A 12,318-nucleotide genomic window follows, 5' to 3' on the forward strand; every position below is an offset into this window, starting at 1 on the left:
GAGGGACAAATATTTTCTCTGAGCTGTCAAGATATGCCCGATATACTAGTCTTTCCAACAGTGAGTAGCAATTACATTGCAGTAAGATGGGAGGGAGCCTTCTTGATATTTACACAGTACTGGGACCAAAGGAATTTCTGGCAGTTTTAAGTCTGAAGTTACGTGGCAGCACTTTGCATCAGCATTCATTCCCTTGCAGTGTAGATTCCAGAGGGGTATTCTAATATAACAGCGATTAAGGCTATCCCTTTACTTTAAATGTCAGGTTATGTTGATGCATTTTAAAATTGGGAATGCAGACAAGAGGCAGGCTTTATCCTATGGGCACAGCTGCCCTCTGGGGGGGTTTTGCCAAGGATGACAGTTCTAACTAACATTCATCTTTCCACAGAAATCTTGTCAGTTGAAGCTGCTTGAAATAACATAGCCTTCAGTGCACTGGTACATGCCTTCTCCAGCCTTCTCTATTTAGTTAGAGAACCTGAAGTTACGGTGTGTTTTAGTGTGACCCCCAAGCTTTCAGTTACCTCCTATGCTACTGAAACCCAAACCAGGGACAGTTTGATAGAAGTTGGCATTGCCCTACCATACGTTAAGGCACTGGTGCTGCTGCTTCCCTCCAGAAAAAAACATGAATGTGCCTATACCCCTTTGCCAAAAGAAGCAGCACTGAGCTCCATGCCTGTGCCTTCTGCAGTGGGTCACAGTGAACCCAGATACTCCATGCTCCTCTGGTTCTTCCTCTTTCTTCCAGGAGTTTGAGTGTATGAATGTGAGCATGCAAAGAGAACAGAAAAAAAATCTCTTCAGCAACCACTTTTCTTTTTTTGTCTCTTTTCTTCTCTCCCTTTATATATATATTATTTTTTATTCCTCATCCCCTGAAATACTGTTTTTTTTGTTCTCGTTCCATCTTATTTCCTTTGTTGTAGCTCTCCTGCTCTTCGTGTGATGAGGTGGGCCAGACTCAGGTTTCTTGCTGCTGAGACCCACGGGGAGTGTGGCAGTCTGGAAGAGCACAGTTGTTTTTCAGTGGTTCTTTCATACCTGTGCAGGTCATTTCCCTAGAGCATGCCTCCCCCTATTCTACTTGATAAAGATAAGAAGACTCCCTCTTATACCCATGAGGGTGACTTGATGTCACGTTGATTTCAGCATAGCATGAAATCACACGAGCCCCTGGTGGTTTTCAAAGAATCAGTTGGCATTAGTGTAGGTGGGTGGGTGATGTTGTGAAAAATGTTACCGAGGCATAACCGCCTCTGCTGATTCAATACGGACTTTCCTTGGTGTGTGGACAAGTTGCTGTAAGAGTGCTTGTATAAACAATTTTCCTTCCAGCTCATGATAGCTCTCAGCATGAAGTGTGCCTCATGACTAATTTATTCCACCCACAAGATTGAAAAGCCAGTGTGGGTTCTCAGCTTACTTGGGCATCGGTCAAGCCTTGAGACTCATTAGAAAAATAATAATAATAAAGTAGATCTCAACGGCAAACTGAGCTTTACAGAACTTATGTAAAATCAAACCAGCATCTCTAGTTTTTGTCTGTCTACATGCTACATGGAAGTGTTGGTGTATAGTCAAATAAATACATCTCAAGGTCATGCATTATTGTGCACTGCTACATGTGTGAGCTGATGGGAAGTTATTTAGTAGGTACGTCGATGGCCTTTGTTTGACACATTGGCATTCTTGGGGCAGTCAAACACACAGATTCCAATATCCCTCCTTAGCTACAGAATTCAAGTTGCCTTCCTACAACGGGGTTTAGGTTTTTTTGACTTGCTTTTAATTTCCTTCTCTCACTTTTTGATATTTTTTTCCTGCTTTCCATTGTTTTCATAAAAGTTGGATGCCTTGTGTTACGTGCGTAACCTTGGACTGTATTCAACTCAAGATAATAAAAAAATAGTCTAGCAAATATGACCTTAATTGCAGCAATAGCAAATATTATCCAAAGAAAGCAGAATACTAACTTCCAATGCAGTAGAAAGAGAAATGCATTAGTACAAACCCAAATTATTTTATTACAGTGACCAGTGTAAATGTTTGTGGTAGAAATATTCTGTGATGCTGTTTTTGTAAGTATTTTTAATATTCTACTGCTAACATATTTTTCATGTGGACAATTGTGAGTTCAGTGCTTTATAGCTTAAGAAATAAAAATGCTGATAAGTGAAAGGTGTGTTAAATTTCTGGGATATTATTAATATAGTCATATTCACGAAGCTTTACCAGGTCATCAAAATTGTAGTATAACTTAGCAGCAATAATGAATTATTATCAGATGTTCTTATTTGGATTACAGGGTCAGGCAGGCAGTGATTGTCCCTATATTTTTGTAGAGCATCTAGCACAACAAAGACCAGGCTCCTTGGGAAGTATTGTGATCTTTTTTTTTGGTTTGGTTTTGTTTGTTGTTGTTTTTTTTTTTCTTAGATAACATTTATTGCTATTTGCAGATTGCGCTTACTGTTCACTTCAAATTGAACAGGATAGCTAATTCACAGCTGCTAGAGTAGCTGGGCTCACCCACCCTCCAAATGAAAGCTGATACTGCAATTGTGATTTCTTTCACCATGACTGTTAAGGCTAATGGGAACAAGGCAAAACCCAGCATGAATGGTATGTGCGCCTAGAAGGGCAACTGCAAAGTCTTCAGCTGCTTGTTTTAGTTTGGCACACTGAAATTTGTGCTGCTGAGCAGAAATTAGTTTCTAATCTTGACTCTTAACTGCATTGTATGCCAGGTGCCATAGCACTTGCTCCTATTGTTTCTAACAGCAGCAGCTCAAAAGTACTTCCAGAATCCTTCTTTCGGAAGACAAGATTTACAAGGCTGTGAGTGTGTGTGAAGAAGAAAGTTCACGGGGCCTTGTTGTCTAAACTTTCTTGTTGCCATTCTTGAGCAAGATACTGAAATCGACAACATTCACAATACCTGCGATACCTGCGAGCAGGACTCCAGGCAAAGCCAGAAAGTCTCTGAAAAGACTCTCAGGGTAGAATTCATCTCAATTAATTTCATATAGTTAGAAGTTAGACGTTTAAACCTAGATTTGTCACCTTGGACTGTGAAGTGGATTTGAGACTTCAGGGAATGATTCATCTCTGTTTAAAATACTTATCTTGAGATGAATTGCCTTGTATGGCTGCCTGTTTCTTTGTGTTGACTAAGACGACACCAGAGAGATACCTCAACTGAGGCAGACAAATGCCATCCCTGATGACTTGGATGGAGCTTTGTTCAAGTTTTATGCCAGATAAAAAGTATCTTGTAATGATATAATCAAATTGTACCCAACTATCTCTGAATCTGTCCAAAATGCATCTCATTTTCCAGTGTACATTAATTTGTAAGCAAAGGATACACAAACCTTTTTATAAAGACTCCTAAAGGTTCAATACCATAAAAATTGAAGCATTTGTTTCCCCGTTTTACTTGAATACAAATTATTTTTGTCATTGCACTGGAAAGATCTTAGAATAGATGGAAGTTCTGGTTTTGGAGCCACAAGCCAACTGATCTGTTTTATCAGTTTTCTGTTGTGTGAATCACTTTTCTTTCCTTGCTCCAGGTTCCAGTGCAGTGGTCCGATATGATCACACTGAAAGCCAGAATGACCAATTATGGCCTACCTAGGTACCAGTGGCTGACTCATGCTTGGAATTTCTTCCAGAGAGAGGTAAGACGACAGTTAATTCATGAGCTGAAGTAATACATGCTCAGTAAATGTTATTTATCTGCTAAAGGAAAAAGTTTGTTTAAGTGAATAGGTAAATGCAAGTTCATTTCATGTGAAACCTTGTGTAGTGATCAAATCTTGTAATATCACTTGATATCCAACTCTTGAGCTTCCGTAGGCCCTAAAGACACTAAAACACCCCCAAAAATAATGTTACTAAATTCAGTTAAATTGCTAACACTGTCTTCTCCTTTGCCAGTAACGTTAAGACACCAGCACCTTTTAGAATTGTAACATTTAAGAATATGATGTATATAAAATTAAAAATCTGCAGGTCAAGTAAAATGAACTTTTCTATATGCTGTTTTTATATTAACCTGTGCTCCCCTTTCTGTGTGCTGTAATAGTTTCCTTTCATGGAGCTGTCATGGTTAAGATATGTGTTTAGCCGGAATTGAGTAGGAAAGGAAATTTCCAAAAAGATGCCAGCACTGTCTCTTTGGCTGAAGTTGGTGAAAATGATCAGGAGTTTTATTTCCTTTGACCGGGGTGGGTGGAGGAAATAAACCAAAAAGCTGCCTTGTGTATTCACAGCTTTGCCCTCTGGCCCACTAAAATTCAGAACTGTTTTTAAAGAATGAACTATTATGTTACAAAAACATGAAATTGCCCAAGGTAAAACCCATTAACTCCAAATATGACTCACGTGCAGGAAGAGAACTCTTTAAATGCCTGTCATTGTGCTGCCCTTGTTGAAATGTTGAAATCTATCATTGTTGCACAGATTTCCTGTTTATTTAAACATTTCCTGGCAGCACTTGGTTAGTCTGTATTTATACTAAAACCTGAAAGAAAGAGTGAGGACTACATGAGGTTAAACACCCCCCCCCACCCTCCCCTATCCCCTGCAAGTGCTCTGTGAAACAGTAATCCTCCATAGGCAGGCAGTGTTTGTGTCTATTCTGTACCTGAGATAACATAATCAAATGGTCTCTGTTTCCCTGAATAGAGCTGATACTGTATTCTGGTTTAAACATATAGGTTGATTAAATTAAAAGGTACCTTTTATCCTCCTGGTTGTTATAGTGTCATCATAATGGCTGGTTTAAATATGAATATTAGTAATAAAACTTCAACTATGCCTTAACTCTTCCAGGGCTGAAAAAGTTCCTTTTAGAAGTTAGATTTCCTATATTCCATCTCTGACCAGAGGAATAATTTGGGGAAAGTTTGAAGTGAACTGAGAAGGCTCTTTTACAGCTCCTAGTTAATTGGTGGGCTCTCATTTTTATTCTGTCTACTCATAACTCAGACGGTGGATGTGTGAACCTGGTATGTGCTTTATGCCTGAACGAGCACTATGCCTGGGGCCCTTCTTCAGTCAGCATTACAATTTTTTTTCCTAAATAAATTTTTTAAAAAATGTAATTACAATGTTGTTCCCAGAGATTCAGCCCTGATTGGCTTTCTGCTCTTTCTTCTGTATCTTTTAACATCTGAGAGAGATGGGAAATGTATTTTCCACACAACCCCCTTGCTGGTCTAATATAAGAGTTGTGACTATGCTAAGGCAGATGGGTAGGATCAATTGAAGTCAGGAAGGAAGAACTGGGAGGGAAGAAAAGATTAGAGAGTAAGAAAAGGATATTTAATGAAGTTGTCTTTGCAATTAAAATGAGGAGCCAAAGCTTGAGCTTTCCTCAGAAAGCCCAGTGTTGGGAGGATTTTGACTGACTAATGAACTGATAAAAACAGAAGCATTAAAGCTGTGGTGAAAAAGGAAGAAGTGAGATTTATAAGAGGACTAGTGAAGTCAAGGTATAGTATGTACCAGCGTGGTGTCTGGGCACTGATCTGCTTAATTGTGACTGAGCAGTGGCATAGAGACAGGACTCTGGCTCTGAAGCAGGTAAGAGCGGGCAAATATTCCCATGCCTGTGGGTCAAAGGAACCACGTAATGAATTACAAACACTGAGGCTGGTACTGGAGAACAACCAAACAGAAAAAAAGCAGCATCTTGTTCCTGCAGCAAGGCTTTTTTTTTTTTTTTTTTTTTTTCAGTTATATCAAGTCCCCATCCAATGCCGAAGAAAATCTAATGTAGCTGTTTCAGCCCTTTTTTATGTGAAAGCAGCTAGGAATGTGGCAGGCTAGTCGTTTGGCTTTAAATCTCTTGGTGTGCTTTGCAGAGGAGAAGACAGGTTGTTAGTCCTGGTGGTTTTTATAGCCAATTATGGCTCATCTGCTTTGCAACCTGACTTCCTGCTTTTATGGTTGATTCTGTTGCAGTGTTTATTTTAGTGTGATACCCCCTCATTCCATTTTCCTTTTTTCCTTTCAGCGTTTGTGATATCTATACCTTTTTGCTCACTTTTTTTCTTTTTCTTTTTCTTTTTTCTGTATTTGGACAAATCTATATTTTTTTCTCATCTGGTTTTCAACAGCTGTGTCCATAGTTGTAGCCTTGCAGGAGTAGTCCTCAGTAATGAGACCTTAATCATCTTTTCCTACTACTTCCTTCAGCCACAGGTATAGTTGTTCATTAGCCACCCTTTTGACATGAAATTAGTTCCTTGTAGTAAGGATAGCAAAATTACAGAGTAGGACAATTTCTGTGAAGGATCCTTTGAGGGAGCAGTTGGGATTTAAAGGGCAGAGCAGTATCATTTGCTGTTTTTGAGGTGTTCATTGGTCACTACATTACATTTTTCACATTGCTTTTATGTCAAAGTACAGCAGAAGAAAATAATGTGGAAGCTCTTGTGGATGTTTTTAGTCCTATGTAAATATTTTGAAAGTTGTTAATAGAAATTTATTTAGCTTGACTGTTGTGGTTTAACCTGGCAGGCAGCTAAACCAACCACACAGCCTTTCACTCACTCCTCCCCGCAGTGGGATGGGGGAGACAATCAAAAAAATTAAAACTTGCAGGTTGAGATAAAAGCAGTTTAATAGGACAGAAAAGGAAGAGAATAATAATCATGATAAAAGAATATACAAAACAAGTGATGCACAGCATAATTTCTCACCACCTGTTGACCAGTGCCCAGCTAGTTCCTGAGCCACAACCCTCCCTGGCCAACCCCCCCAGCTTATATACTGAGCATGACGTCATATGGTCTTTTTGGCCAGTTCGGGTCAGCTGTTCTGGCTCGCAGCTTCTTGTGCACCTCCTGCAGAAGGCTCATGCCTCCCTGCTGGCTGGGCCTGGGAAGCTGAGAAGCCCTGGACTTAATTGTAAACACTGCTTAGCAACAACTAAAACATTAGCGTGTTACCAACATTATTTTTACACTGAATTCAGAATGCAGCACTATACTAGCTACTAGGAAGAAAATTAACTGTATCCCAGCTGAAACCAGGACAATGACATACTTTCATGAAGAAGTAGCGTCATTATTGCTGATCTTGGCTAATCCTTCCTTTGCAGTTTAAATGTTGTGGGGTGGTGTACTTCACAGACTGGCTGGAAATGACAGAGATGGACTGGCCGCCTGACTCATGTTGTGTCAGAGAGTTCCCAGGATGCTCTAAGCAGGCACATCATGAGGATCTCAGTGACCTTTATCAGGAGGTAAGAAGAAAAATGTGGATATTTCAGAAGGCTTTGTACATTCTTCCCGATCCAGTCACTTTCCAAACTCATCACTTGCAGTGCAGCAGACAGGTTTGTAAAGTAATTGTGTTTGTGGAAAGTATTTGTGTTTATTTATGTTTATTATTTATTAATGCTGAGGGTGGGGGAGGAAGAAAGAAAGAAAGAACCCAGCCACTGGAACCTGGAAGTGAGATAACTTAGTAGCAATGCAGTTAACATCTGAGATATGTTTTTGATTTATATTGGTTAGGTTGGAGTTGAAATTTGCTCCAGTAAAAAAATAAAAAATTAGTTCAGGTGTAATGTCCAGTCTCCAGCTTGCCAAACTAAGAGAAATTCTACTTATTCCATGGTAATGAGGCCTCTAGTGGTATGTACAGTGAAAGATGCTTTTGAGAAGTCCTTTGGAAAATGAGAGCTCCCTTATTAATAGAGTTCATGCAAGGAGGCATGCAATTCAGTTGCTCTGCTGTGTGCATGCATGGAAACTGTGTGAAAATGCTCTTTCTTTCTAACTCTACTACATTACAGTAGGATTATTATTTTAAAAGAATAAGAAAGCCTTAAAACTAGGAGAGGACCTATTTGAACTCAAAAGGTGGGTAAGAAAGTGAAGAGATCATGGTAGCCAGTCCTTATTGTTCTTAGGGTGAAAATTATAAAAACATGTAAACATATTCTCTACTAAAACTTTTCAACTGTTCTCACAAAAACGTTGTCTAAAGTCACCTTTGTCTGGAGACTGCTTAGCTACCTACCTTTTTTTTTCTCTTTTCGTGCTAACAGACCTCTGAAGACCTTTAATTGTACATTCAGTAATATCAGAATGACCAGCAGTCCAGGTAGTCAAGTAGTGACAAAAAGCATGTCTCAATCAAGTAGCTAGGAGGATCTGAGAAGAGGTGTATTCTTCTTCTGCTTGCTTTAAGAGTAATATAGGGTGCATAGGAAGTGCGTGAGAAGCGTGCTTTCAGATGCTCTAGTATGAACATTTCTCTAGTGGACGGTACAACTCTGCATTATGGAAAAGCACCCAAAGAACCATTTTATCTTGTCCCAGTCTCTTACTGCTGTTCAAGACTCTTTGTTATAAGAATCTATTATGTGGCTCTTGTTCAGGAGCTGTCAAGAGAAACCTCTGAAGCAGGGGCGATTCACTGCCAACAAGCCAAGATGAATATTAGCTATTGCCAGGAAACAATCAAATTTGGGGGAAATGGCATGACTGATGTGATTTGCTAGATTTGTATGGCATTGATTCTATGAGCAGAAATTAATATAATCGGTTTTGGACTTTCAGACATCCGTCCTAGGCCTTGTGTGCTCTCACTAGGAAGAGAGAAGGTAGAGCTACCAAAAGGCAGGTGCCTCCGAAGGACAGTCTGTGCTAGGGAACCTTAAAAATGGCAGCAGAGCCTGTTTTCTTTCCACCAGCTACTTGCAGAGCCTCTCCTGCCTTACAGCAGGGCTTGCAGCACTGGTTGTGCTTTAGAAGTGTCAGTCTCTGAATGGGAAAGCCATTCAGGCTTCTTCTAGGGCCTGCCAATCTCTCACACATTCTTGAAGAAGAACAAACTGTGACTCACTCTGCAATAATGGTTGTTTTTTCTATTACTCTTGCCAATATTGATACCATACGGCCCAACTCTGCCATAGAAAACCCTCAAGGAGTGTAGATATATGAAAGCTGCAGAATGTTCATTTGTCCTGAGTGTTCTCCCTGCTTGTGTGAAAAAGCAAGAGTATGTAAACAGTGTTATTCAATAAAAAAATAAAACTAATTTTTGAGCTCAGGAAGCTCAGAAATTTCTGAGAAGGAGTACTAGGCACTGGACTGTCTTTCTGAAACTGCAAGATTTTTCTCATCTCACCTCTTCTGCTAACATTGCATTCCCACAGCTGTATTCCAGGACAGTGGTTCTCTGTGCACTCCGTATGTTCAGGTTCTTTTGGTTCTACTTAGAGAAAATTAATAGCCAGAGATAATGATGATGTAGAACATAAGGGCTCTGTTGAGACCCACTTGATAAAAAGAAAGACTGCCTGACTTTTTTTCTAAAAGAAACCTGGAGGGCACATTTCTGTTTCTTCCCCTACCATTCTCTAGAGCTTTCTAGATGGATTCAGCTCTTAGCAAAAATTTATTTTTGGTTGTCTACTGCAGAATCTGTTCCAAAAAGGGACAGGTTGGTTTTTGTTTTACTAGCCACAAAAATACTCTGTTGCTTTTTTAAGATGTGTACAGTATTCAGCTGGCAAAACATTGTTTTCCATGGTGCTTGCCTGTGGGTTGTCTCACAGGCTTGTACAGTATACTTGCTAACATGTTTATCAGTGTCATGCAAAACCAGCTTACACTTGCGAGGCTAATCTGTCAGACTTCTGCTTTGGAGAACTGAAGGTGAAAAGCTTTTTTAGAAAGTGATTCAAAATGAACTTGCATAGTCTGGTGGTTTGAGAGGGAGCCACGCTAGCCTAAAATTGACTTACGTAAATGCTTTGCAAGTCTATTCTGGTACTTCAGAAAAATTCTTTGTAGTACTTCAGAAAACTGAAGTTTGGTTTGACTGGGATTGATAAAATTGTTTTGTTGTAGCTGTGCTGCAATTTTCTGCTGGGATCTCGGAGCTTTCTGTAGTCTAAGTTGGAATCCTTTGCAATACAATTTTTGTAGAAAGCAAGGTGGCTTGCTTATAGTTCTGCCCAAAAATATTTTTGGTAGGAATCACGTTTCCCCTGCTGGATTTTTGAAAGCTATTTTTCAAATGTGTTAAGTCTTCTTGGACTGGCTTTATTCTGACAAGCTTCACCTTTGGTGCAGTCCGTGGAACAGACTAACCTTAGGAAGAGCACGGTTGTGTGGAGGTGCATCAGATGACAATGTGGCCTCAGAGGTTCATTCTGGTCTGAGGACAAGGGGAGCTCTGCCTATCTTGTGATCAGGAACTGTAGCCTAGATAAAATGATTGGTAGGAGTTGATATCTTCAGAAAAACCAAAATTGCATGTTCAATATTTTTTCTTTTGTTTTCTAGCATAATTTTGAGTATACTCAAAATTTCAGTATACAACAGATCTGTTGAATATGCGATGATTTATCTTTTCTACTCTGAGAAGTGCCTTATTTAAGATCTGGTCCTTATTGTATGATATTGCAGTAAATCAGAAGTATATGCTTTGTTTCCATTTTAAGGCTGAAAATATATAATGGCCTTTGTAGTAAATATGAATCAGGCTTTTAATGCACAGCTCTGTTGGGAGTTTGAAGCTAATTCTTCTGAATGATCGCTGCAAAGTTTTACACTATTTTTGAGTTGTCAACAAGGCCTCCCCATTTAGTGACAAACTTTTACTTTTGCCGAGGAAAGTGTATTTATGTACTTTTTAATTGCAGTCTACCAACTATGAATGTGTCACATAAGCAGAAATAAAACATATGAATGTGAGGATAACCGGGGTGGCTGGATATTTCTCATTTTTTGAACCTGATTTTGAATGTGTATTAGAGCAGAACTGTAAGAACATCATTAAATGGAGGGAGGCAGTCTATCTAGATTGGGCATAATTTGTCTCAGTTATGTGTCTGTACTGCAGGAGATGTAGGCATTAATGTTATTGCTCTCTGTTAATGGATGTTTCCTCTAGGCAACAAATGAACTGAATTTGAATACTGCTGTGGTTGAGCATTTTTAAATTATGACCAGCATGCACCTTCATCCCTTAAAGTTATCAAAAGTATTAAAATGCAGCCAGTTTCTCTGTAATTAAAAACAAATTTGGAAAGTAGTATAACTACAACATTGTCTTCTAGTTGAAGAAAAAAAAGACACCAATGTGGCAATTTTTGTTCCTCGAGTTCAATTACATTGCTTTTGCTAACTATAGTGGTTTTTCTTTTCAGATTTCAAAGAATCTACATTTATTCCTTGTTCTGTCTAAGCTATGTTAATGTTTAAAAAATGACACACTGAAATGATGAGTGGAGCAAAGATGTTGAGATACTTTAGCTTACTCTGGTGCAATTGTTCTGTAGTACATTAATTTTATTTAGAACCTAAATGAGAATCTGTTGACTGCAGTGTGAATTTTGTGTGTGAGTCAAGAATTGGGTCTTTCATCAAACACATTCAGGACGGTAGCATTTGAAATTGTTGGCTATGGGGAATTTCAGTGTGATTGTAAACTTTTTTATCATGGTCTGTCTTCTGATTCTGTCACTTTGATCAATTGCTTTCTTTTAATAGAAAAGCTGTAAGAAATATGCAGTAAAGATATAAACGCAAAAATGACATTTTGAAGACAAGGCCCATTTTGATGGGTTCCTGATGTCTTCTGCTGGGACCCGGTGCTTTTTGGTACCTGCATTGTTACTCCATCCAGATTATTACTCTGAATTTTCCTTTGGTGGCTGTGTTCCTTTGATTTCTGTGAAGGCCTGTAAAATTTAGAATAGAGAATAAGGATGGCCTAGCCTAGCTCAGGGCCTTCTCTTCAAAGTTTTATCCTTTCTAAGACTGGGCATCACCTTTGAGCAGCAGGCACTATAGCTTGTGTTTACACTGTTGTCCAGTAGTTCCCAGAGCCAGTGTCTGGGTATCATTGCTGCCTTATAAGGGCTTTGGAGCTTTCCTGAAGCCTTGTACAGTAATTATTTATCCTTTTAAGCAAACTCTGGAGCATACGTTGATGGATTGGAAAGAGCTGAGGAGTCAAAGAGCAGCTACTCTTCTAAATTTCCATTTCTAGGAAACATCAGGTTGTGATGTTTTAACATACTTTTTGTTAATCAGATATTTTTTTTCCTGTGGAAATAATAATAATAATTATTATTCTTTAAATAATTGCTTTCGATTTGCACCTGCTCAGTGGTAGGGAGAGGTGGTGTACGTGACCATCATCCTAATACAGCATGTGGATGGTCAGCTCTTTGGAGCAGGGTCTAGCTGCCTGCCTGGGTTTGTGGACAGCCTGATGCAGGGTGGGTTGTTACAGCTACTCTTACAGTGGTTAATGAAACAAAACAAGGCAGTA

At 39.2% G+C, this 12,318-nt stretch overlaps 1 protein-coding gene across 8 annotated transcripts in view; it reads left to right on the top strand.

The window, feature by feature from the left end:
* Positions 1 to 12,318, top strand: part of TSPAN12 (tetraspanin 12) — a 46,826-nt gene that overhangs the window by 31,648 nt on the left and 2,860 nt on the right. For 4 of the 8 annotated variants that reach the window (XM_075743306.1, XM_075743275.1, XM_075743295.1 and 1 more), the window contains 2 exons: positions 3,582 to 3,689; positions 7,121 to 7,357. In XM_075743306.1, the coding sequence (XP_075599421.1) occupies positions 3,582 to 3,689; positions 7,121 to 7,357 (345 nt within the window). The remainder of the gene's footprint in view (positions 1 to 3,581; positions 3,690 to 7,120; positions 7,358 to 12,318) is intronic. The other 4 variants (XM_075743315.1, XM_075743325.1, XM_075743329.1 and 1 more) reach the window with 2 other exon arrangements.

This window comes from Balearica regulorum, chromosome 1 (genome assembly GCF_011004875.1).
Source record: "Balearica regulorum gibbericeps isolate bBalReg1 chromosome 1, bBalReg1.pri, whole genome shotgun sequence".
NCBI lineage: Eukaryota > Metazoa > Chordata > Aves > Gruiformes > Gruidae > Balearica > Balearica regulorum.